Below are 24824 nucleotides of genomic sequence, written 5' to 3'. Positions count from 1 at the left end.
GGGATCGATGGAAATTTCTATATTCTAAGCGAGGCTTGCACATTCTAAAACCAGACCAGAAAAATCTCTTCTTCCTGTTGGAATTGAACTGCGTTTCTGCAGATCACTTGTACGAAATTGACGGGAAATCTCGTGTTCCAAGCGAAACTTCAACTCTCTTTTTATATCTAAAAAACAAACCATTTTGTATGTGCGGGGGAGGTCCTCCATCTCTAGGCACCAATACGCATGAGATCCTTCATTCGCCACATAAACAACACGAAGGAAGAATTCACTTGGGGCGAATGCGTTTAAAAAAAAACGAGGGGCGAATATGAAAAGGGGAAATACCCGAGGACGCGGCCCCACCCCCACAGCGCCCGCCAACGCCACGACGCCAGTCTCCCGTTCACCCGTCCGCGTTCAGGATCACTCTCTCGGCTGCCACTGGTCCGCTCCGCTCTGCCGCTTGCCCGCTTCCACCCCACTCCGCTCTCCCCCGTTCCCCCGCCGAGATATTTTCCTGCGAGCCCCTCCCCCCGGCCATGCCGCTGCTCGCCGTCGCCTCCTCCACCCGCGCCGCGGCGGTGCGGCCGCCGCGCGCCTCGGCGGCCTCGGGCGAGGCGGCAGCGTCGGAGGCCGCGGGGCGGAGGCCTGTGAAGGTGATCCTGCCGAAGAAGAAGCCGCAGAAGTGGTCGACGGGAATGGAGCCCGGGGAGTACGGCGGCGGGCCGGCCACCATCAAGCCGCGCAAGTACTGGTGGGGGAAGGAGGACCGCGACCCCGTGGGCAACACCGACGACTTCATCTGGAACAAGGACTTCCTCCCCCACATGGAGCGCGTCATCGCCAACGGCGGCGCTGCCGCGGAACCCACAATCACCCGCCGTTCCCCGGTGTGTACCCCGCGTCATCCCCCTCGCGCCCATAGACTATAGTTTGTTTGTGGCTAATTGCAGTTCCATTCAGCGACTAGACCGGCCTGCGTGGTCTCATTTGTTTCAATTTATTTTATCGAGCTCGAGCTCGAGCTCAGATATTAGGCTTCTAAAAAGTAATTCGGTTGAGCAGGTGGACGAGGAGGAGTCAGGATTTCTGAGCATCAACCGTGCCATGAGCCTTGACAGGTTCTTGTCTTATCTGGACTTGCCTGGTTATCAATCAATTCTCTGTCCCCATCCTTTGGTGTTCGACAATTGTTCTGCAAGGATGAATGATCGAGGAGTATGTTTTGTAGTGTGGAGGTTGACCTGAGCAAGGAGCTTCAAGCGCCGACCAGGCCAATCCTTCAAACGCAGGTTGAGGCTGCCAGGAGAGGCCGGGCCATTGGTGCTGAGGTGAGATTTCACTTTGCTTGAATCAATTCCTTTAGTTGTGAACCTCCTTTTGTCTACTGGGGATAGTGATAAGTTAAGTTTGTGGAATCTGGTAGGCTGTGAATGGTGCCACCTCTGCAAGATGGAGGCTAGTCCCGACTCGCCGGGAGCAGGCTAAGTGGGACAGAGCAGCCAAGGCAGCTACTGGTGGCAGCGTAAGTCGCTACAATCCCTGAACTGATTTGTTGGTTGCTCTAGATCCTTCAGGATGCGTGATGTAACGACTTACAACTATTAGTTGCTATGGTATTATTTTGTTTACTTCTTTCATAAGTATTGGTATTCGTTCTTTTGGCCCAATTTAGGATGTTATACTAAGGGAGTCCAAGTCAAGAGTGCAGCAAGGGGACCCTAAGGAATTGGCAGCTAGGGCCAGAGAGGACTACCTAAAGGTATATATCCTTAAGTCATTTTCCTCCACATGATCTACATTAGGGAGTTGCATGTGCAAATCTTTTATAGCTCATATTGGTATTATGAGATCTTGAAATATGCATAGATTATCTATTGGTCTTTTTTACTGATAATTTTGATGTTTCGCAGTTGAAACAAAGATTGCAGCTGCTCACTTTAGGCATTGGTGGTGTTGGTGTAGTCTCTGCTTATGTTTCATACTCTCCTGAAATTGCTGTTAGGTATTAGTTTTTTAACTTTCTTGCTTATGTAGAGATAAAGTCGGAAAGTGGCTTTTTTTGCTTTACCACTTCCAGTCTAGGATTGATTTTATCATTTGCTTCAACTGACAGCAGTTACTCTTCAGCTTTGGTGCAGGGTTGATTGGATCATTGGTGTACCTCCGCATGCTTGGAACCAGCGTAGATTCCCTAGCTGGTGGGACTGGAGAAACTGTCAAGTATGTTCTCTTTTGTTATTTACTTATTTCACAAATTGTGTTTGCAGATAGGTGCTCGAATAAATTCTACTCAGACTTAGGTTTAGTCTACTTATTTCACAAATTGTGTTTGCAGACAGGTGCTCAGATAAAATTTACTCAAACTTAGGTTTAGTTTACTTATTTCACCAATTGGTTCTGCAGATAGGTGCTCAAATAAAATTTACTCTGAATTAGGTTTAGTTTGTGGCTGCTACTCTATGCTAAATGTACTTTCTGATACCATTCTACAGGTCTTCCGTTCCTTTTTCAAAGTTGAAGGTTATTCATGTTCAACTTCTTCAGATAGAACTAATGTATTCGATAACCTTGGACAGTTAAATGAACATACAAGCAAAAGATCTTTTTTCATTTGAGATCTTTTGTAGATCTATGCTTCAATCTCGAGATAGATCCTGGAGATGCAGTCCAGATAATACCTTCTAGTTGTGACCCAACACACCACATTTTGGTTGATGAATCAAGGACCTGTTTTTGCTTGATCCATAAGGTTTCAGCAGCTTATTTTCATGCAGACAAAACAGAATGCGATGCTTTTAAGTTAGAAATATGTCATCTTGTAGGGTTTAACCAAAGATCGTGAAAAAAAAAACTGATGGTTCTCATCATCTGAATATCCATCTGAAGTCAATTCCCTTGTAAAATGATTATTTGTTTATCACATTATGGCTGCTGTATTCTTTATCCTGCATATGTACAAGAGGATGCTGCAGATCTACACTAAATGCTATGCAGCTTCTAAATCATATTTGTGATAGAGTCAACCCTTCAATTTGTTTGGCATGCATGCAGGAGTGCTGCTGCACAACCAAGATTGCTTATTCCAGTGGTACTTGTGATGATGTATAACAGATGGAATGGGTAAGCAGATAAAATTCTCAGTAAATTTTATTATTGATTCAGATTATGGGAAAGGAAGTGTTTTCTATAATTATGTATGTTCTTTCTATTCTGGTTCAGGATATTAGTTCCAGACTATGGCTTCATGCACCTGGAGTTGATACCAATGCTTGTTGGATTTTTTACCTACAAGATTGCTACATTCGCTCAAGCAATTCAAGATTCGATACCTGCAGTTGAAAAACGTGAAGTTTGAACAGTCCTGGTGAATAGAAAATAAAGGTCTTACCCTACGCACTGAGGGAAGATTGGCCATTGGTCAATCAGATAGTAAGGTACCAATCTTCCTTTATTCAGCATGATAGCAATATTTCCTATGTTCGTGTCAACAACAGTTTCTCTTCTTTTTTCCTTTATTTTTTTAAAACAGGAAGCAGGATATCTTTACATTATATATAAAAAAGAGTCAAACCCAGACAGATAATAAATTGACCCCAAAAAGGGAAACACCAAACAGTTTTTCTTTTAAGTTGTTTCTAGTATGATTGCTGCTAATGCATGTGATTCTGACCATTAAAGGATGTTCATTTATTGTGTCCTCACCTCATGATGCCCTTGAAAGTGCATGACCCTAGACTTGAAGCAGCAGACACCTATTCAGAATCTCAATTTTGCTGTCTGACAGTGGTTTTAAATTTCAACGAGCTGTACACCCAGCTGATGCATGTGACTCTGACCACGGAAGAACTGTAAAGATTTATTCTCGTAGCCGTCCTTGAAGCAGCATTGCTGTAGGCATGCGTGATTTTGCACCATATGAAATGAAAAAGAAGTACAACCTCTTCTGTTTACCCTGATCCAAATGTTCTATTTTACAGGTTGGTTTGGAAGAATCTGATCTGACGTCGACACCAAGTAGATGAGATGCTCATTGAGGATGCCATCTGAAAACTTTTAGCGGTTAACCACATATTTTACACAAATATTCTACTATTAAGGTGGTACCACATTCATTCCATGTTGTTAACACGTAGATCATCAATGTACAAATTTACAACATGGAAACTTTATCACAATGACAGCAGATAGCAGGACGAACAAATTAAATGGTATACAGTATACACCACAACTGAATGTAAATAATGCAGTCTGCCAGTATACTTGTTTAAAGAAAATCGGGCCTTACAAATGCAAAAACCATTGAGAAACTCCTCGTGTTCATGGCAAATGTCCATATACTGTCCGGACTGTGGTATGTGTACCTGTCACTTGCGAGCTAGGTAAGTACTCCCTCCTTTTTTGTTTACACGGTCTTTCAAACCATACTTTGACAATTCATTTATTTTATACTATATTGTTTATGATTATAAATTTATGATCATTGTATAGTATATTTTGATTATGAATCCAACCATATAAAATTTACATTATAAAAATAAAAAAATTGATAGTTAAATCTTGACATTGCGCACCTTACAGACAAAATGCACTATTTAGTAGGAGTATTCACACTTGGACTTGCACAAGACATAACTTGTTTGGAAATGACACCTGAACTTTGGGGCTGCTATTTTACAAATCATGGAGGATCTGGTAGACCGGTCCTAATGTAAGCAATGCTTAACGTTGACAAGAACAACAACTAAACGGCAATGACTGGCTGACCGTAAAGCGTTCACCTCCACTACCAGGAAAGGGCATCTGAACTGTGGCAGCACTGTCATCAAGGTTTTGGGCTGAGAGAGGAAATACAAGGCTTACCTTTTCTTGGAACAATTCCATTCGCACAACTCGAGGCTTGTTCAGAAAATTAGAACCAACGACCATTTCTCAGAACTCCACACAAGATCATTTATTCCAAAAAGAGCCTGATAACAACAGCTTATAGCCTTCTACCTACTTCCTTCCGATTCCATTCAAGTTTCCAGATCTACATCAACCTGCAGCTGAATGTCGTCACAGATTTCACATGATCCATTCATTGAATGTCACCTGCACATACTAGCAATAACTGACTGCGCCGCACAGGGTAAAAACACGTGAACCCAACAAGATGATGATCCTTCCAGTTCCATGGCTGAATCTGCCACACCTCCGAGTCACCATTTCAACCGTTGCCGAATTTTACAGTAGCACCAGCAGCAGTACACTAGTGTACATTCATAACTCACTTTTTAACTGCCTACTACAGTAACTCTCTCTCGCAGCTGGCCGGCCGCATCCTTTTGGCCACCAAAAGAATCCTAAAATTGGTATAAAAAATAGAATCTAATAAAACCAAAAGGCGAGGAGGGGGCTACGTGTGAAAAGGGCGACGACGAGGCGCGGGGTCCCACGCAGGCGGCCGCGCGCCGGCCGGCCGGCCCGTCACTGAGGCGTGGGCCCGGGCGCGCGGCATCACGCCACGGCGTCACGCGGGGAGGAAGCCTCGAGCGAGCGGGGCAAGCCCGGTACGGTGCCCCCTTACGACAGCCGGGTCAACGCTCCCCGCCCCCCTCCTCGGCGGCGGCGGCGGAGGCGGAGGACGCGGTCGCGATTGCGGCGGCCGATCGGGCGGTGGGGCGCGGCCGGCGGCGGCCCGGGGACGCGGAGGCCACGCGGCGGAGCGCGCCGCCGGCCGTCCAGTAGCGGCGGCACGAGCGGCAGAGGTGGCGCGGCTGCCGCACGTTGTAGTTGTTGAAGTAGCAGAACTTGGTCTCCCGGCTCCCGCACCGCGGGCACGGCAGCGGGTCGCCCGTGCCCCCGGCCGCCGCGCCGGCGCCGGCCGCCTGCAGCTGAAGAGGCGGCGGCGGCGGCGGCGGAGACTGGGGCGGAGCGGGAGGCAGAACCGCCATCGTCGGCGTCGGGGTTGGCGGCTGCGGCGGCGGCGGAGGAGGAGGAGGCGCGCCCGCGCCCTCCTCCGCGGCGCGGTGCGCGTCGGGGGGCTGGATGACCTTGCCGAAGAGCTTGAACCCCGCGGCGTCCGCGTCGGGGAGGTTGGCCATGGGGGGTGGTGGATGGGTTGAGCTCGAGCAGCTAGCGGGGCCGCGGGTGGGTAGGGGACGGCGCCGCCGCCTTTTATACACGGGGAGCGGGGGTGGAGACGGTCATCGCCTCTCCGCGCCCTCTCACTTTGCTTCACACGCCTGACTTCTTTGCGTGACCGCCCGCTGGCCGCTCGCTACTACTAATACGGCATGTGGGCGGATGGATCATGCGCGGATATGGGCTCCTCCCTCACTTCACCACCCCCCGGCCCCCGCAACCTTTTTAAAGATCGGATTGGAAGGTCTGGCTGGTAGGCTGGAGCCTGGAGTGGAAGCATGGACCGTGGCATGGCGCGCCCGGGAAAAAAAAAATATCACGCGGAAACGCTGAGAAATGTGCCCGTCATGTGGCCCGGGGATTTGGCCGCACCAGGGTTTCCGGGCACGAGCGAGAGATCCCTCCCCCGGAAACAGTGGCTGCTCCGCTCCGGCTGCAACTTTTTGGTTGCCGCCTGGCGCCAGCCAGCATCTCGTCGTGTTGACCTTGGTGATTTTCTCCGGTTATCATAATCGGTTGACTTTCGGGGTCGCAGCTTTTTCTTGGAATAAAACGGATTGGTCTCATGTGGGGGAGTGATATGATTCTTGTGTGGAGCGGACTCAAGCAGGGGGGGGCAAAGCGCCTTGTTTAGTCGCTAAGCAACACGGAAAGTACTAGGTGAGGGGGGGCGGGGGGAGGGAGATTGGTGCTGGTAGTATCTGGCTCGGAGGCCGACATGTGCCAGCCAGAGGGCGGTGAACTTGCGGGGCTGTGTGGTGTGTGCTTATCTTTTTGGCTGGGCGTTGACATTGTCGCTCTCTTCTGGTTTTTGTGTTGTGTGTAAGTGACGTCTACCCAGCTGCAAAAAGCGCCGGGGCTTGCTCAACTTGCGCTGCCGCGCGGATACGGGCGATCCCCGTGAGCCTGACCACAAGATAATCCTCTTCGTTTTTGTTTTTTTTTTGTTTTTTTGTTTTGTTTTTGCTTCCAACTGAGATGGGACAAGGGAGATAATTCTACACTGACCGACTGACCTTTCAAAAGCATACAATTCCTTCTTGGTGGTGACCAAATCGCCAAAACCAGTGAGAAAAACGTGTACTATAAAATGCATGCCAGGATGTTCACGTTCTTCGCCAAAAGAAGAAATAAAAGAAAAAAAAAGAAACCTTGAACAGATGCAACGAATACGTGATGCAGCGTACGTACGTGTGGCCCTATCCGGGAATGTAAGCTAATGCGCTCGAGGTGACGCGCCGGCCAGTCCAAGTTAGGCCGAGGCCTGATTTTTTCCGCCATGCATGCATCAGCTCTCCATCCGTCTTGTCCAATCATGCCACCGTGCTTTGGGAGGCTGTCTCTGATCGCAGCACGTACGTGACCTCTAGGATGTGAAATCTCTTGATTTATGCAGTAAGTAAACTCGAAGTGACGTGTGGAGCTTTTGTGCGCACGAACAAGTACGTGGGCCTTCTTTGTCAAACCAGCATGGAGTAGTATAATGTTTGTATTATGATATATTTGAAGTCAACATCGAGTCTAGCTTGCCAGCAAGGGACACCCTTTGGCCTATGGATCATCAGACCCGGTCCATTTTATGAAAAGCGCAAACCTGTCGTTTGTCTCGTTGCTAGCTCATTCAAGGGCGTGTAGTCAATAGTATGTATTGTTACAACTAGCTTTTTAAAGAAAGTTACAAATAATTTTGATGAGAAAATAAACCTCTTATTCTATAATTAGTACCAAAGGAGAAAATTCTTGATTTTTTTAATGATTTCTAAGGATTTCTAGTATCAAAATGTCTTGGTTTTTAGAGGCAATGAGATTCCATGAATTAGCCTGTGCTCCAACAACGGCGAAGAACTCTGGATGAAGAATCACCTGCTTATTGCTTCCTACTCCCTCCGTTTCAAATTGTAAGTCGTTTTGACTTTTCTAGATTCATAGATGTTTATATGCATCTAGACATACACTATATTTAGGTGCATACAAACATCTATGCACTTAGAAAAACCAAAACGATCTACAATTTGGGACGGAGGGAGTATGTCTTAAAATATAAGAATTTTTAATTTTATCATAATACAGACTTCCTTCAATCTGACAATTAATTTTATAAAAGGAATAATAATAATGTTTCGGGCATTAAAATAGTATTGGTTCAGTCACAAAAATATATTTGCATATTAAACTTTTTTATGTACAGTAGATGTTGATACTCTTTTATAAATTTTATCAAACTTAATATAATTTGACTTAAATAAAAGTAAAATTGCTTATATTTTGTGATATATAGAGGGACCAGTTTCTTGCGTGCCAAATATATAAAGTAAAAGCGCCTATCGGTTGGTGAACTACGAATCAGCTAGTCAGGCTAACTTGCTCTCCAATCTCGGAAAGGCACACAGCTAATCAATAACCCTGTTCCCACGTAAGCTGCCGGCCTAATAAACTACGCTGCTTTCCGTGGAAACAGTACCTGGATAATGGGGTCGAGATGACATACGATGCGAGAGCAGCAGGAACGAAAAGAACGGCGAATCCCGTCTCCTCTCCTCCCCTTTGGACGGATCGTCATCATCAGTAATTAAGAGTTAATCTCCGCTGCTGTCGCGGCCATTGCACAGCGTAAGCGTCCGTCCCCCTGTGATTGTGATCGTGAATTGTGATAAGGGAAGGGATCGGGTGACGCAGCGGTTGACGTCACATGGTGCAGGAGGGAGTGGGGTTGCGTAGGATCGAGGCTAGCTGGGTCCTCCTCGTTCTCGGCTTGGAAAAGAATCATGAATATTTCTACTTTTATTTCCCGTCATATTCCTGCCCGCGTGTACACGAACTTTCCATGGGGTGGTAGCTAATCAAACAATACGATTGATTCCTCCGTCGCTTAACGAAAGGTTACAGACTTGCATCGCGCTCTTGCCATCCGAACATCGTCTCTTCTTTATTCCTTAGGTGCGTGTATTTTGAATAAATATACAATTTGAAAGAAATATGATTGCAGATGCAAGCTTCAGTTCAAATAAAGAAAATTTTATGGAAATTTTTCTGTGTTTCTATATGTGAAATTGCTATGCTCCAGATAATTATTTGTATTAATCATTAGCCGGTATGGCTCCACATGATATTTTGTGTTTGAGTCATATTGACCATTATCCTAAATTTGCATACCTTTCAAAGTTTCAATGTTCAAGCTTAGAGGCAGGCAGTCTTTGTTATCGCCCAAAAAATAATAAGAAAATAGCTTAAACAAATGATCAGGTAAAAAGCCATGGCACAAGTTAAACAGACTATGCAAATTTACATTTTGGTTGTAAAGAGATATATTTTGGACATAGTGGAACGCCATCATGTGAACAAAAATATATTATCATTCAAGTAAGAAACCAAATAAGAAATAAATAAATTTACATCTAGAGATTTCACCTATTAATCAACAAACAGGAGAAAGAGTGGGGTGGGAACATAAATGCATTAAATCTTTTAACAACCTAGCATAAGTGATTTATGATGTTATGAATTTATATTAAGCTCAAGTTCCATCCTACTATCGAGATAAAATGTTAATATTTGTTTGTTACTCTAAAAATAACAAATATTTTTGAATATCCAGTTCTAATCACGTGGGTTTAAAATACGATGCCCTGCTTTATATAAAGTAACAACACTTAAGGAAAAAGCACTACAATTAATTACGGCTGTTATATTAACTTATATTGTATCAATCTCAAGTTTCACCAAATTATCGACTTACGATAAAAATGTCAATATTTCTTTGCTACTATAAGAACAATAAATGTTGAAATATTCAATTCTAGGTGAGTTTGAGATACGATGTTCGGCTTTGTCAAAAAGTAATGACATTTATGAAAAAGGCACTTCGATTAATCACAACCGTTAAAGATCCTATCACAGGCCTGAGGTAAAACCCAAGCACTGCTACTGTAGTGCGTCTGTCTGTACTCAGCGGCAGGCAGCACAGGTAGGCCACTACAGCAAAAACCGCGTCCGCGTACAATAGCGAGCGCCCAACGCCCCAACCCGCCTCTCCCCCCGTTCCCCACCCTCGACCGACTGCTTCCTCCTCCTCCTCCACCGCGCGATCCTTAAGGCATCAGCGGCGCCGCAACTTCGCAGAGGAGGAAGTCCGCGCCCCGGCCCCGATCCGATGGCCAACAGCAACCTCCCGCGCCGGATCATCAAGGTGCGCGCCCGATCTGATCGCCCCGGCGCAGATCTCTCGCCGCCTCCGATCCGATTCGTCGTGCTCTCGCTTGTTTTGGCTGACCACTTTTTGCCTGCCATGTGGTTGGATCTGTGCAGGAGACGCAGCGGCTGCTCAGCGAGCCAGGTGCGGGTGCTTTCTGTCACGCGGTTTCGGCGGATTTCGGCAAGGTTTTCGTTATTTGAGGAAGGGTTGGGATACTGTTTGTTGAATGGTTTGGCTTGGTTTGGTTTGTTCGTGCGTGCAGCGCCGGGGATCAGCGCGTCGCCCTCGGAGGAGAACATGCGCTACTTCAACGTCATGATCCTTGGCCCGGCGCAGTCGCCCTATGAAGGTGCGAGCTTCTAATCCGGAATTTTGACGCCCTTTTTGTGTTGCGTGGCGTAGATTGGTATTATCCAGACGATTCTGTTCAAAAGATGCCACTAGAAATGGGGTGAATTCGGAAATATTTGCTTTAGTTTATGAACACATAGTAACCCTGTATTCTTTGGTCGGTCGGTGACTTTGGCCCTTCAACTTTTAGTTTCTCAGGCAGTATTGTTGTCGATGAGTATCATCATCTCTTTTAGTATTTTCTATTATTGATGTTAAAGGGCTGGCAGTTTTAGTAACGTTTATGCCTATATAATATGTGACGGTTACTGCTAGCTTGTGTTTTATGTGGGCAGTTGCTCAATGTTTGTGGGAAACAAAAGTCATTTTTGGCTTCCTAGATTGTAACTTGTCCATTGAGCTATTTTTTGTTATGATGATTATGCAATAATAGACTTAGTTCCATTCATGATCTCGTTACTCTATCAATATATGCTGTCATGATCCCCTTGCCCTCTGATTTGTGTAAATTGTAACACAACGTATTTACTCCCTGAGCTCTCTAGGAGGTAAGGAGCTTACTTGTATGTAACAAGGAGAAGGGGCTAGTTGGTTTCCACTCCATTCTTAAATTGCAGGGAATGACTGAAATGTTGCAGTGGGAACTAACTTTTTATCTTCCTTAGCAGACTCTTTGACTTTAGCTCATGGTCTTTTATAGTAATCACCATAATACCTTTCTGTGCTAGTGATATTTGTAACTGGAACAATATTTTCTGTTTACGTTAGCATATTAATTTGTACTTAATTGGTTTCCTTATATTCATATTCAATTACTTTCCTGATTACATTTCTTTTGCTTATCAATTTGTCAGGTGGAGTTTTTAAGCTTGAGCTCTTTTTACCTGAGGAATATCCAATGGCTGCCCCAAAGGTAACTACACAATTTTCTTAATGCCTATAAAATTATTGTGTTCTATACCCTTAAGCTAATCATGCTTGTCTATAACTTTATTTTGTTTATACCCTTAAGCTTTGATATGATATGTGGTGATAGGTTTAACTACAAGTCAGATTGATTTCCTTGTTTGAACATTGACAAACATATCTTAGCTGATTCTGACTTAGTAGGTATTTGGATTAAGAATGTCTTTCTGTTTGGAAGGACGAGCTATTTTCTGCCCCTTCTCTTCAGTGTCCATTGAAGTGTTAGAACTACTCAAAACACTTTTAGTGTTCATAATCTCAGTGAGCACTTATTTTTGCTTGTGTGCTGTTGCAGGTTAGGTTTCTGACCAAGATTTACCATCCCAACATTGACAAGGTAGGCATGCAGTTTGCTTTGCAGTGCCAGTCTACTTTCTATGAATGGTTATTGAGCAGGGCTTTACTGTGTTGCAGCTTGGTAGGATATGCCTTGACATTCTCAAGGACAAATGGAGCCCAGCACTTCAGATCCGAACAGTTCTTTTGAGGTCTCTATATCTGTCACTGTGTGTCATTGTACAATTGCATACGTTTTTGCCTCAAAAAACATAGTTTCTACTTTTAGCCTACCTAGTGGAGCTGTATCTCATTTGTTCTTGTTCAGTCCCTATACCTTTCATATTCATTGGCATGCTAGCTAGTTCTTGACATTTTTCTAGCTTTCAGTATCCAGGCTCTCTTGAGTGCACCAAATCCAGATGACCCTCTGTCTGATAACATTGCAAAACACTGGAAAGCCAATGAGGCTGAAGCTGTTGAAACAGGTAAATTGAAGTTGACAAATCAGCCTATAGTAGTGTTTCTGTTGCCCTGTGGTTGCCTTCTTGATAACAAGATATTTTGTGGGATTTGCAGCGAAGGAATGGACTCGCCTGTATGCGAGCGGTGCATGACAACCCAGTGCTGTTCTTGATGTAATAACCCGTCATACTTCAGTCCTAATCTATTGCCATTTGCTTGATGAGAACAGACTGGAGATATTTGCCATGGAAGGAAGTCTCTAAATGACTTACCGGTCGAATTGTTTGGTTGTACACCTGTGGTCGGTTCCCTTTACCTTTGGGCACCTTTGACTAATCAGTATCTGTGGTAGAACTTTCTCTACTCCAATATATTTATTACTTCATGTAGGAGAGTTTCTCAACTGTCCATATTGTTGAAACTGAGGCTTGTTACCTTGGCTGCACCTTTGTTGGTCCACTCGTTTTTGTGCTGGTCATCTGTGAAACTAGAGTTGCACTTGGCTGCACTTTTGTTGGTCCAACCGGGTGTATGCCGCTCATGTTATGCCGTTTGCCCACCCGGTTGCGGTTGGCACTTTGCTCGTGGGACTGTGGGAGCAAGCGATAAGCGGAGCGCAATTAATAAAGCCACGCTTTCTCGGCTCGGATGTGCCGAACGTCGCCGCCGGGAAGTCACCGGTCGTGCGACGGGGGCGCAGCTTTGCCCATGACATGTCACCGTTCTTGTTTCTCTTCGTGGCGCCGCCCGCTCTGAAGCTTCAAGTGAATGGTCACCGATGACAGGTTTCCTGTCGATTTTTTTCGAAGGCTCATTTGCAGCAGTGTCACAGTCATGATACGGAGACTGCACGGTAGTATAAAATATAGCACGCGGTTATCATTTATCAGTTGACAGGCCATGAACGCTCCCGATCAGATGCCCGGCTCCGCAATTGCTTGCGGCCCTGGGCAGCAACAGTATAGTATGGGGCTTCGAAAACCACCACTCCAACAGCATCAGTTCCGTTGCCTCGCTGTCATTGTCTCGCTGATACGCTCCGATTGCTGGGGTTAACAGCTGACAGAAACACTGTTGCTGAGCGGTCAGGTCATAGACGAATGTTGGACGCCACGTTGAAAACGGGAATGGAAAGGGAAAGCTTCAGTACAGCGTCTGCGGTGAAAAGCGGCCAACCACAAGACAAAAAACCTGCTTAATTACCACTGACACATGGGCCACAACCGCGAGTTCGCACACCGGCCACCCGCTGTCAGTCAGAGCCCGGGGAAACAGCGAAACGGAGCCCCCGTTTTCCGTGGACGGGTCGTCCCGTCCCGTGCCCGTGCGTCCGGGGGAAAGAAAGACCAGCCACCAGCGTGGCAGCGCAGATTCCATCGCCGCCCCGCTGTCCCGGGCTCCCGGCCGCTTTTTTTTTTTTTTTTTTTTTTTTTGACTCAGAACTTCATTCATTCTCTAGGAGGCTGATTACAGTTCTCTGTCAGCAGGTTCGACACATAGGCTGGTACACGAGTCCACCACGCAGCTCTAGTGTCACCTGTGACCCTTTTTGCTAGTACATGTGCTATCTTATTACAAGTTCTAGAAATAAAAGAAAGCTTGAAATCAAGAAAGACTAAACTTTGCTCCAACATCTCCTGTAGGTATGGCGCGATGCTTGATCTCTGATAGGAACCCGACTGCCAGAGCTGAACAAGTTGCTGGCAGTCAGTCTCTAGCCAAATCTTGCGGGCACCTGATTGGATTGCTAGTGCCAGGCCATCCCTGCACGCAATGGCTTCCATAGTGAGGGCATCCAGAGAATGATCATACCATTTGGCTCCTCCTCTCACAAATGTCCCGCTACTATCCCGTAGTACTGTTGTTTATTCCCCTCTTCGGCTCCCGGCCGCTTGTCTGTTGTTTATTCCCCTCAGCCGGTCAGCAGCCCAACCGCACCCCCTCTTCGGCTCTTCCTCCACCCCGCTAGCTGCTTCCAGAGAGCTCGCGTCGCGCGTGCGTGGGTGGGTGGGTGCGTGCGTGCGGCCGGCGAAGCAGCGCAGCACCGCACCACCCCCTCACGCCGTCACGCGCGCGCGCGCGTCTCGATGGCCGACGACGGCGAGCCTTCCATCACGCGCTGGACCTTCGAGGTGACTCGCTGACCTCTGCGCGCTCTCCCTTTCCTTCCCGTATCACTCCCTACCCCCCCGGTTGCGTAGCTGGGAGATCCCGTGGCGTGATCGGTTGGCTCCACCCCCGCAGGACTTCGAGGTCTACTACGAGGTGCGCCTCGGCATCCGCCGCGAGCCCGCGGAGGGCGACGGTGACGACCGCGACGATGGCCGCCCCCCGCTGCGCGGATCCGACCAACTGTCCGGCCGACCCGCCGTGTCACGCGCCAACGGGGGCGCGGACCTCGCTGTCTTCGAGCAGTTCGAGCGGATGGTGCGTCGGCTTCTGTACCTACGCGTTGCTGCATTTGCTGATGATGGTTTCGGTTCGTCCTCTTGGAGAATTATGCAATTATTAGCTTCCCTGGTTTTGATTCGCAGGAGAGGAAGGTGGAGATGCGCAATGGGGCTATAGAGGACGGGCCGCCGTAAGTCCTGCTGCTTGCTTGGGAATACAGTACAGAGTTTTTCTACACAATTTTTCATCTGAAATACTGAAATGATGTTCTAAAGTTAGCTAGTTTCCATCTGTTACTCTGTTCAGCAATTAATATCCAGTTAGTGTGGCCAAATTCGCTCGAAACTGTATTATATTATTTGCTTGATTTAGAGGCAGCTAAGGTGGCGTTGAAATTCTGCATTCTACTTCAGTTGACTGAATTCCAGAAATAACGGGTTTCCAGTAAGATAGAGGTGCTCGTAGACTTATATGCTTTGCATGTTGACCAGCATTTTCCGTGTGGCTTACATGGTGAAAATAATATGGTTCTGGATGCTCTGTGCCTCTGATGAACCACGTGCCTGATTTTGGACCTCAAACTGTAACAAGAACTAATCATTTGTTCCTTTAAGTTATGCTACTACGTAGTTGATAAACAACTATTTGGAAATGGTTAGAGCTTAGTTGGAAAGTAGTTGTTTGATTATTTCAAAACAATACCTTATTTATTTGCCACATGCAGAAAAAAATTTGAGCTGAATTTTTTTCCATGAGCCAATTGTTAATCTTTAAGCATTGCTGTGTTTGTTGTCTGGAAACATAAAGCTCCCAGGACTGTTTTCTCTTGCCATGCATATGTATTTTCCTTTTTTTTGTTATACACTTGTGATAACGGGATATATGGTGGTTGCAGGCAGAAACCTCTGCTTCCTTCATTTGAATCCGCAGAAACGCGCAACTTAGCCGAGACATTGTTGAGGTAACATCGAGCCAAAAAAGGCTGTACAGAACATTATTCATGTGGCATTGTAATGTATTTTAGACTGTTGTTACTATAGCTTCCTTATCCAATGCCTATAGGGATATAATTCGTGGGAGCCCAGATGTCAAATGGGAAAGCATAAAAGGTCTGGAGAATGCAAAGCGGCTTCTCAAAGAAGCAGTTGTCATGCCCATCAAATATCCCAAGTAGGCTTGCTTTCTCAATGAAATCTATTGTACGTTCTAAGCGTAGAACCTAGAAGATATTTAACGGAATGAAAGACTCATATGTCCTGCAGTACCAAGTAGATGTTTTTTTTTTCATTTGAGCATTTGTTTGACTATACTTTAGCAGCAAAGTTAAGCAAATCACTTTTGTAAAGATGCTTTCTTAACATATTCATTACACAGTATTTATATTTGTATATTTTGTGATATTCATGTCTCAGAAGGATTATTTAATAAATTTGTGATGCATGACTTTCCACATTGGCTTTCCATTTCTACTGATTCAAAAGGTCAACTCTGTCACACAATGTATCGCAATTGGGTAATTGGTTAATTTATTTTCCTTTTTGAACAGTTTAATTAGTGGATACAAAGTAAGTGATGATTTATAAGCTGTATTCATCTTTATTAGAGAACCTGTTTAAATAATCCAACAGTAATATTCATTCTGTTTGCTTTTGAAAGGAGTGTTTTATCACCCTGAAGGTCTGGAGGAAAGATGTAAAATTTGTATGAGTCATGGTCTTGAGGGTTTCTTTTGTATGTCCAACTTTTTTCAATCATGTGTTGTCCTATCGGATACTCGCTCCATTCCAAATTGTAGGTCGTTTTAGCTTTTTTAGGTTCATAGATATTATTATGCATCTAGATATAGTGTATGTCTAGGTGCATAATAATATCTATGAACCTAGAAAAGTCAAAACGACCTACAATTTGGAACGGAGGGAGTATTTTCTTCTCCATTATTAATCAGATTCAATTGATGTCATCCAAGTTAGCTCATTTCGTGATGTACTAGTGAAACACTTCTTGTCTTCTAACTTGCATTTCAATCCCAGGTACTTCACAGGCCTATTATCACCTTGGAAAGGTATACTACTATTTGGTCCACCTGGGACAGGAAAGGTTTGTACTTATCTGTGTATTTTCTCTCTTTTTTCACAAATATATGATATTCCTATTGCTGTTTAGTTTTTTTTTATACATTTATAAGTTGCTACACCTGCAATGTTTAGCGATATCTTGCGGCCCGTGTTGCTCTCAAGTTAATCTCTCCCCTTTTAAAATGAATAGCACAATTAACTTTTCACCATGGAACTGTAGTACCTGAGTAAACAATCCAAATATCAAGCATCTGTTTCTTTTTTTCTTGGTATTGCTTTTGTCTTTAGTTATACTGAATTATTGAAAACAAAAGGACAATATCACTTATTAACGTCAATTGCCTATACACTGATTTCATGGTTTGCTTCAGTTGTTTCCTCATCCTCTGTGCTATTTCTGCCATTATGTATGTTTTCTATGATGCTATACCCAAGCTCTGCCAATTGCGGATCATTGTCAAGTCCAATTGTTATAACCTCCTCAACTTATTCCATTTCAGACGATGCTAGCAAAAGCTGTGGCTACTGAATGCAAAACTACCTTTTTCAATATTTCTGCCTCATCAATTGTGAGCAAGTGGCGTGGTATGTCACTGTCTTTTGTTTATTTCTTGACATGTTTTTACTGGTCCATGAGCATGCATCGATTTATGTGTTCCTTGTTGGCGGCATTAGCTTATGTATTTCTGCTATTGCTCCGTACTGCTGCTGCAAATTTACTATAAGCTGTCACCTTTTTCCCTGTTATGGACATTTCTTTCACAGAAATAGTTAGGTCTACTCAGAGTTACATATTTAATCCTTCCATGAAATTTAATACTTGTTCTGTGCATAATTATGGAGCTGAAACTTGAACATAAATTGTAACTGGGTTCGATTTACCTCGACAGTAGTTCAATATGCAACCAAGAGGACCAGGATACGGATAACTTTATTACATTTCCCTTTCTTGTTTGTATATTCGCCTGCTGCTATATGCCTGTATTTGCATGCCAATGCAGCAATGCTTAGAGCTCGTATGCTTCCCACTTGAGAGCTGTTCTTAATTATCATAGTGTTCCAGTAACTTTCTCCAAAGCTGCTAACCTGTAGCCCTCTGCCTTCCAATAACAACACTTTATATTCCCTGGCATGTATTTACATCATCTTCTGCCACCTATTGGTTCTTAATTGTTGCACTATGTGGCACTTTAGGTCTTCTATTGACATTGTTGTCACAGACATCCTCTTTGCATTGCATCCTACTGTGCTAATGCCCCGTCCAGCCTCTGGTGTTAATAATTTCTTCCACAGCTGTTTGCGAAGTGCTTACAAATTATTGCAAGAAGTGCAACACGCACACACCCCTTAATCTTTATGATATTATTACTTCCATGCTTTTCATCCACATTATGGAAGAATATACGTTTAGTATTCTTTCTAACCTCACTGCCAGAAAAATTTTGCTCATTCGAATAGTGATGCAGGTGACTCGGAGAAACTAGTGAAAGTCTTATTTGAGCTTGCAAGGCATCATGCACCATCTACCATTTTCCTTGATGAGATTGATGCTATAATTAGTCAACGTGGTGAAGCTCGTAGTGAACATGAAGCTAGCCGACGATTGAAAACTGAGCTGTTAATACAGGTAGCTTTATTGGATATTTTGACATGGTCTAAAGTATAATCAATTATCTTCCATTGAGAAATGTGCGATCTTCTCAACCATGAATTAGTTACAAGCAATAACTTTAAAGGAAAGCTAAATAACAACCGAGTGTTTTGGGGCTCCTCAAGACCAGAATTTTGGGCCGTCCTATTTGTGCTTGATTCAAGCCATGGCCGTCTGATTCGCACTGCCATTGAAGCTGCAGTCATCTTCCTCAACTCTGGCAATTGTCCGTCAAGGTTAGGGCTTAGGGATTTGGGGTTTTAGGGGTGAGATTTTCACTGTAGATGCGAGCTTAGAGGAAGGCCATGGTAGTGGTCACAGGCAAGGGCAGCGGCCACCACCGGCCGTGTGCAGTGGAGGAACGCCAGTTGGGAAGTACCTGGGTGGGGGCATCACAGCAAGCCATGTTAGCGCTGTGCTGTCAGTGGCGAGCTGCTGGAGACAGGAGGTGGTGGGTAGGATGGGGGCATGATGTGCACGGTTGTGAGCTCAGCTCAGCACCATGGAGAAATCAGTTGAAAAAAGAAAATCTGGGAGTAGAAGACGGCCGTGCACCATTGGATTAAGATCTAGTGGCCACAAAAATCGTGTGTCCACAGTCCACAGAACACAAATTCGGAGTAGACGCTGGGCAGACCTATAACTTTTATGGAAGCTACAGTATCTGGAAAACAGAGACATTATACCTAAACACTTAGCATCTATAAACTTTCTAAAGTTTACATGCTGAAATATCCTTGGCTTTCTTAACTTTGAACTGATGATAAAATGGTCTTTAATTTTGAGAACAAGCTGTTTCATTACATTTTGATTTTATTTCTGCAGATGGACGGGTTGACTAAGACAGATGAGCTTGTTTTTGTTCTAGCGGCCACAAATTTACCATGGGAGCTGGATGCAGCAATGCTGCGTCGGCTGGAGAAGCGTGTATCCTTTTCTAAATAATCTTGTATTTCAGATATTAGTTGATTTGCAAATGTGCATACATATTTCCATATTATTTTTCTATAGTTTTTTGAATGTGTGATAGCTATTTGATTTCTTATTTGGGAGTATAAATATACACTGAACTGCAGGAGGTCAGGTGCACTACACTAGCAAGCCTCTCGTTTTTTTTAAGCTTTGCCTTGTCTGACAGGCCTTCATGGCTCATCATGAACTTTTACGAGTGTACAGTATACAAATGACCACTGGCGTAATTGTATAGTACCCTCTTAAATCGTATTGCTATCCAAAATCAGCAGTCTTGAATAATGGAATGCTTATACTCCTTTCCAATTATTCAGTTATATTTACAACTTCTGATGCAACCAATTTTTTCGGCAACATTCTAAACAATGTTTGTTTGGTTGAGATCTGTAGAACCTGTAATACTTAGCTGCCACCAGAATGCTTATGTCAAAGTTCAAGTTACATGACAAATCTGAAGGAACTTTTTTCCATAACTTGTCAATCAGATTCTTGTACCATTGCCAGAGCCAGATGCTAGACATGCTATGTTTGAAGAGCTCCTGCCATCTACTACTGGCACAATGGAGATTCCCTACGATGTTCTTGTGGAGAAAACTGAAGGATATTCTGGCTCTGATATTCGCCTTGTATGCAAGGAGGCAGCAATGCAGCCCCTAAGACGGTTAATGACAGTTCTCGAACGCAATCAAGAGGTTCCTGAAGATGGTATGTGACCTGTCTGTAACTAGTGATTTCTTACTTCTTTTAAGCAACTTGGTGTGTTAACAAGAACAAATGACTCTACTCACCACTTCAACTGAAGACTTGTTGATCTTTGTTGCCTACTTCTCTTCAATTTCTAGGAAAATTTGTTCAAAAAAAATTATAGGGAAATTTTACCTGTATGGGTAGTGCTTGCAGAATGGAAAATAAGCAGTGGCAAGATCACAAACATATGAATTGGTATTGTGATAGTGCCCTAATGCATACCAATTAAAAAGTAAATTATCAGTATACTGCTACTCTTTCTATTGTAAACTCAGTGGAATTTAGCACTTCTTTGGGGGGAAATGTTGCAGAGTTGCCTGAAGTTGGTCCAGTAACGACAGAAGATATTGAACTTGCTTTGAGGAATACAAGGCCGTCTGCTCATCTTCATGCACATAGATATGAGAAGTTCAACCAAGATTATGGCAGTCATGTCCATGGCTGAAGGTGAGCTGTACGACCAGAAGTATTTGTGTCAAGATTTCTTAGGTGTTCTTTGAACTACTCCCTAAGCATATGTAGCGTTCCTTTCTGTGCAGGAGACTGTTGTAAGATATTTGTATTCAGTACGGAACTTGTGCATGGGCTGATAGATAATGTGGAATTTCCATCGATGGAATGAAGGTATCCTTGTAAACACTATGCTTATCCTTGTATGCTGTACATTATCATTCATTTGATGAGTAATAAGCTCTTGGGTAATTTAGTCCCTGGAATAAGCAGAAACTAGGACTCTATGCCTACATTTGGCTCGATTTACCTATTTCTCTGGCGTTACTCTTAATTCCTGTTTCATGATCCATTTCTTGAGTTTCTTCCACTGGGCAGATTGCACCCCTTCCTATTGAGAAAGTCAATCCATTAATCTCTTTCATGACCCTTTATAGCAGCGGTGCCAGAGGAAACACAGAATATTGAGGGCAAGGTTGCCTTCTGTAATTCATATTACTTCCATGCATACACTGCTCTGTTCAAATTACCAGAAGCACAGTAGAATTATATAGTAGTATGAATTATATAGTACTCCCTCCGTCCTAAATTACTATTTGTTTTGGCTTTTCTAGATACATATATTTTGATGTGCACCTAGATATTTTCTAGATATTTTGATGTGCACCTAGATATTTTTTAGCTAGAAAAGTCAAAACGAATAGTAATTTGGGACGGTGGGAGTAGGATATATGCATCAACCAGCCAATGCGTGGTAGATACTGGTGTTATTGCTTTATCAATCTCAACTGATTAGCATATGCATATAGTGGCTGTGGCTCACAACCTTCAAGGAATCTTTGAGCTCCTTCCTTTTACCTTTCGTCCCACTGAACCTCTATGCCGAATCGGTCGCGCTTGCTGGCCACAACTTAACGCGAGTTAGCTCTTCAGTTTATTCTCGGCATCACGCATTTGCAAATTAAAGCATGGATCGCCCCCAGTGTATGCTGAAAAATCCAGGGCGACGAGCTCCGCTGCCGCCGGAGTCCATAATCCGCAAGCAACGGTTTGCACTTGTCGTCGTGCAAATTAATACGAGGTTCATGTTACGAATGCACACATCCCCCGTTCATGTAACAGATCATGGAACCTACTCGACGTCGCTTGGAAAACAATCGCGGAGTATATGTATTGGTAATCGCATCTGCTGGTGGCTCGGCTCATCCTCATCATGCCTCATCGTTGGGCGAGGGCGATCCTTGGGCATCGAGCTGGAAGCCATCCAGCCGGCGGTCGGCGAGCCTGCTCTTGTATGCGGCCGCCTTGTACTCCCTCCACATGAAGCTCCGGTAGCGGCTGGCCTCCCCTTCCCCCGATCATCTCCGGCACCGGCACAATCCTCTCCGACGGCGCCGGCGCGCCGAAGTATATCATCGACAGCCGCGCCCGCTCCCCGGCGTCCGCCTCCACCACCGTACCCTGTGCCTGACGCTCCGAAACCTCCCGTTGGTCAGCACCTGCATGGAGTCGCCGACGTTGACGTCGCGCAGCGCGATCTGCAGGCCGGACGCCGAGTTGGAGCGCAGCACCGAGATGATCTGCGGGTCCGTGTGCTCGCCGAACCATGCAGGAGCACGTCGCTGCCGTCCCGCTGCACCATGCGGCTGAACACGTTGGTGTCCTCCATCCCCAACCCTTCTGCCATCAGCTCCAGCACCCTCAGGGCCACCTTCTGCACCCGGCTCATGTACTCCGCCAGCATGTAGCTGAAAACCGATCAAACAGATCAGTCTAAGCGAGCCAACCAAAAGAATGCACGCCGCCCTCCGTACGTTCGTGGGTATTTCACGCGTATGTGTACCAGAGCACGGTGGGCAGCGCCAATAAGGTGGTGACGGAGTTGGAGCCGACGGAGAGCATGAGGAACTCGAGCAGCCCCATGTCGCGGTTGGGCCCGATCTTCCGGTGGCCGTAGCCGAGCGGCGCACCGGAGGAGGAGGTGAGCAGCTTGTCGTTCTGGGGCAGGGAGAAGAAGGCCAGCGCCTCGGCCTCGAGCTTCTCCACGAGGCCGGCGGGGATGCCGTGGTTGACGGCCTTGAAGAAGCCGAGCCTGTTGCAGGCGCTGGCCACGGCACCCGCGGAGCCCGGCAAGGACAGGTCCACGACCGGGACGGCGGCTTTCGCCGAGATGGCCGTCTCGACGGAAACGTTGGGGCTCGTGGTGGCTGTCGCCAATGCAGTCGATCATGGCTCGCTCACAACTGAGGACGGAGACCTTAGTGAAGGTGTGAGCGACCATGGGATGGTCAAGTAACGATCGGGCGCTAGCCTATAAATACACATCACCAGCGTGGATATGCGTGCGTCCGTTGATGCATATGGTTGTCGCTCGTGAACCGTCAGTCCTATACGCAGCCACGCAGGGGACAATATGGCAGGTCCTTTTCTTTTCGTTTTTCCTACCAGTGGCAAGTAGTCGTATATGTAATTGTGTGTGGAAAAACCATAGCTGGTTATGCAGCAATGCTGTCTGTCCCTGATTAAGGAATCGCTATGTCGTGGAAGCCGTGCGAGCCAATAGAATACTCGCATATGCATTGTCCCTGTATAGCATGCTCTGTCGTGTAGGAACCACGTCCCTGAACTCATCCTAGATACCAAGAAAGCTCGTGTATACTATGTAGGTACACGTGGCCACGGTTCGGCATTGCCATTTTTTTTGTCTCGGTGGTTTGGCATTGGTCGTTACTCGTTAGCATCGCCAGCCGGCTGATCGTGCGTGCATGCACGCAGTGAAGTTGCCATGGCGACTTGTACATGTTGCTTGGTATAAACAGTGGCGGAACTAGAGAGAAAATTAAAGGGTTTAGACAAACATTTGCCGGTTCAATAATTTAGCAATTTGTACCCTAATTTTTCAAGCAGCTAGCCATAACTATAGTAATTAATTATGCAACGGCAGTAAAAAAACAAATAGTTTGCAAAAGTGATCAATAGTTTGCAAAAGTGTCTTTTCTTTTACATTTTGCCTTGGTTTCCTACAAGAATCTGGTCTAATTTCATCAAAACATCCTATGCTATTACGAGACAATAAATAAAATTGTAAATAGTTTAGGGATATGCCATTATGGATTAGGGCAATAAGGCTTATATTGGTTTGAGTTGGAGAAGGAACATCAAAAAGTAAAGTCGGCTCGTGATGCCTCCCAGCCCGCCGTCGTTGATGTGTCGTTGATGTTTCCCTCCGTCGGGAGCCACGCCGCCACGGTCACCTGCTTGCCCTCCGTCGGCCCATCGCCCGTTGATGTCGCAATGGCGCCGTCAGGCATCGGCCTCGGCCTCGCGCCCTCGCCGAGCCAGAGTCCACGCGCGGCGGGCGAGGTCTAGGCGTCACAAGATTGAGGGCCTGTTTGGATACAGGCTCATAAAGTTTAGTGCCTGTCACATCGAATGTTTGGATACTAATTAGGAGTATTAAATATAGTCTAATTACAAAACTAATTACACAGATGGAGTCTAATTCGCGAGACGAATCTATTAAACCTAATTAGTCCATGATTTGACAATGTGGTGCTACAGTAACCATTTACTAATGATGGATTAATTAGGCTTAATAGATTCGTCTCGCGAATTAGTATAGGGATTCTGCAGTTAGTTTTATAATTAGCTCATGCTTCATCCTTTTAATTAGCGTCCGAACATCCGATGTGACCCCTCCTAAAATTTAGTACCTCGCATCCAAACACGCCGGAAACGAAACGTCGCAAGCGTCAGGGCGTCGGGCGAGCACTTTAGCACTTCGCTTAACCTGATTACGTACGTGTGCGTTGGCCGTCGTTGGGCAGCAATTGCAAGTTGGGCTTGCCCCTGCAAGCTGCGGCCTGCTGTATGCTAACCAATTAACCATGGGATGGGCTGACAAATAGACAAAGGGGGTATAAACAGAATATTTGGCATGTAGATAAATTTGTATCTCATATGAGTACTATTAGAATATGAGATAGCTCCGAATATTCCGGCTAGTTTTATTTTTTAAACTATGAAGGGAGAATGGACCCAAAAGAAAAGAAAAATGCTACTGCAGTCAGAATGTGTACTTTGGTTGCTAGGTTCAGTCTAACTGTCTAAGCATGGTTAAGAATTAGCCTTACGGGATGTTTGGATACAAGGTAATAAACTTTAGGAGGGTCACATC

At 45.2% G+C, this 24824-nt stretch overlaps 4 protein-coding genes and 1 pseudogene across 4 annotated transcripts; 3 read left to right on the top strand and 2 right to left on the bottom strand.

The window, feature by feature from the left end:
- The first annotated feature begins 417 nt into the window (after nt 1-417).
- Nucleotides 418-4295, top strand: LOC101765981. The gene is made up of 10 exons (XM_004969449.4): nt 418-875; nt 1051-1106; nt 1217-1316; nt 1412-1510; nt 1661-1747; nt 1899-1990; nt 2116-2208; nt 3040-3108; nt 3208-3422; nt 3966-4295. The coding sequence occupies exons 1-9, from the start codon at nt 525-527 to the stop codon at nt 3341-3343; spliced, it is 1083 nt and encodes a 360-aa protein (XP_004969506.1). The 5' UTR covers nt 418-524; the 3' UTR covers nt 3344-3422; nt 3966-4295.
- A 317-nt stretch (nt 4296-4612) lies between these two features.
- Nucleotides 4613-6484, bottom strand: LOC101765567 (dof zinc finger protein 5-like). The gene has a single exon (XM_004969448.3). The coding sequence runs from the start codon at nt 6069-6071 to the stop codon at nt 5565-5567; it is 507 nt and encodes a 168-aa protein (XP_004969505.1). The 5' UTR covers nt 6072-6484; the 3' UTR covers nt 4613-5564.
- Nucleotides 6485-10107: 3623 nt separating this feature from the next.
- On the top strand, nt 10108-12806 carry LOC101764355 (ubiquitin-conjugating enzyme E2 36). Its single transcript, XM_004969446.4, has 8 exons — nt 10108-10297; nt 10417-10444; nt 10566-10652; nt 11509-11567; nt 11916-11957; nt 12035-12108; nt 12287-12384; nt 12476-12806. The coding sequence occupies exons 1-8, from the start codon at nt 10262-10264 to the stop codon at nt 12511-12513; spliced, it is 462 nt and encodes a 153-aa protein (XP_004969503.1). The 5' UTR covers nt 10108-10261; the 3' UTR covers nt 12514-12806.
- Nucleotides 12807-14240: 1434 nt separating this feature from the next.
- LOC101763945 (katanin p60 ATPase-containing subunit A-like 2) lies at nt 14241-20981 on the top strand. Its single transcript, XM_004969443.3, has 12 exons — nt 14241-14493; nt 14606-14788; nt 14896-14942; nt 15648-15713; nt 15815-15922; nt 16783-16849; nt 17328-17412; nt 18294-18454; nt 19304-19405; nt 19936-20155; nt 20509-20644; nt 20737-20981. Exons 1-11 carry the CDS (start codon nt 14449-14451, stop codon nt 20640-20642), a joined length of 1218 nt encoding a protein of 405 aa, XP_004969500.1. The 5' UTR covers nt 14241-14448; the 3' UTR covers nt 20643-20644; nt 20737-20981.
- A 145-nt stretch (nt 20982-21126) lies between these two features.
- On the bottom strand, nt 21127-22870 carry LOC101754907 (annotated as a pseudogene).
- Between the last annotated feature and the right edge of the window lie 1954 nt (nt 22871-24824).

Source organism: Setaria italica, chromosome V (genome assembly GCF_000263155.2).
Source record: "Setaria italica strain Yugu1 chromosome V, Setaria_italica_v2.0, whole genome shotgun sequence".
Taxonomy (NCBI): domain Eukaryota; kingdom Viridiplantae; phylum Streptophyta; class Magnoliopsida; order Poales; family Poaceae; genus Setaria; species Setaria italica.
The sequence above is the reverse complement of the archived record's forward strand: the minus strand, read 5'-3'. Positions and strand labels throughout refer to the sequence as shown.

Bases quoted from the DNA above. Each gene is read 5' to 3' on its own strand.
- LOC101765981 (XM_004969449.4), top strand. From the start codon at position 525: ATGCCGCTGCTCGCCGTCGCCTCCTCCACCCGCGCCGCGGCGGTGCGG. The intron at 1,511-1,660 runs GTAAGTCGCTAC...GGCCCAATTTAG, and splicing joins AGGCAGCTACTGGTGGCAGC to GATGTTATACTAAGGGAGTC. The intron at 1,991-2,115 runs GTATTAGTTTTT...GTTACTCTTCAG, and splicing joins TCTCCTGAAATTGCTGTTAG to CTTTGGTGCAGGGTTGATTG.
- LOC101765567 (XM_004969448.3), bottom strand. From the start codon at position 6,071: ATGGCCAACCTCCCCGACGCGGACGCCGCGGGGTTCAAGCTCTTCGGC.
- LOC101764355 (XM_004969446.4), top strand. From the start codon at position 10,262: ATGGCCAACAGCAACCTCCCGCGCCGGATCATCAAG. The intron at 11,568-11,915 runs GTAACTACACAA...GTGCTGTTGCAG, and splicing joins ATCCAATGGCTGCCCCAAAG to GTTAGGTTTCTGACCAAGAT. The intron at 11,958-12,034 runs GTAGGCATGCAG...ACTGTGTTGCAG, and splicing joins ACCATCCCAACATTGACAAG to CTTGGTAGGATATGCCTTGA.
- LOC101763945 (XM_004969443.3), top strand. From the start codon at position 14,449: ATGGCCGACGACGGCGAGCCTTCCATCACGCGCTGGACCTTCGAG. The intron at 14,789-14,895 runs GTGCGTCGGCTT...TTTGATTCGCAG, and splicing joins TCGAGCAGTTCGAGCGGATG to GAGAGGAAGGTGGAGATGCG. The intron at 14,943-15,647 runs GTAAGTCCTGCT...TGGTGGTTGCAG, and splicing joins GCTATAGAGGACGGGCCGCC to GCAGAAACCTCTGCTTCCTT.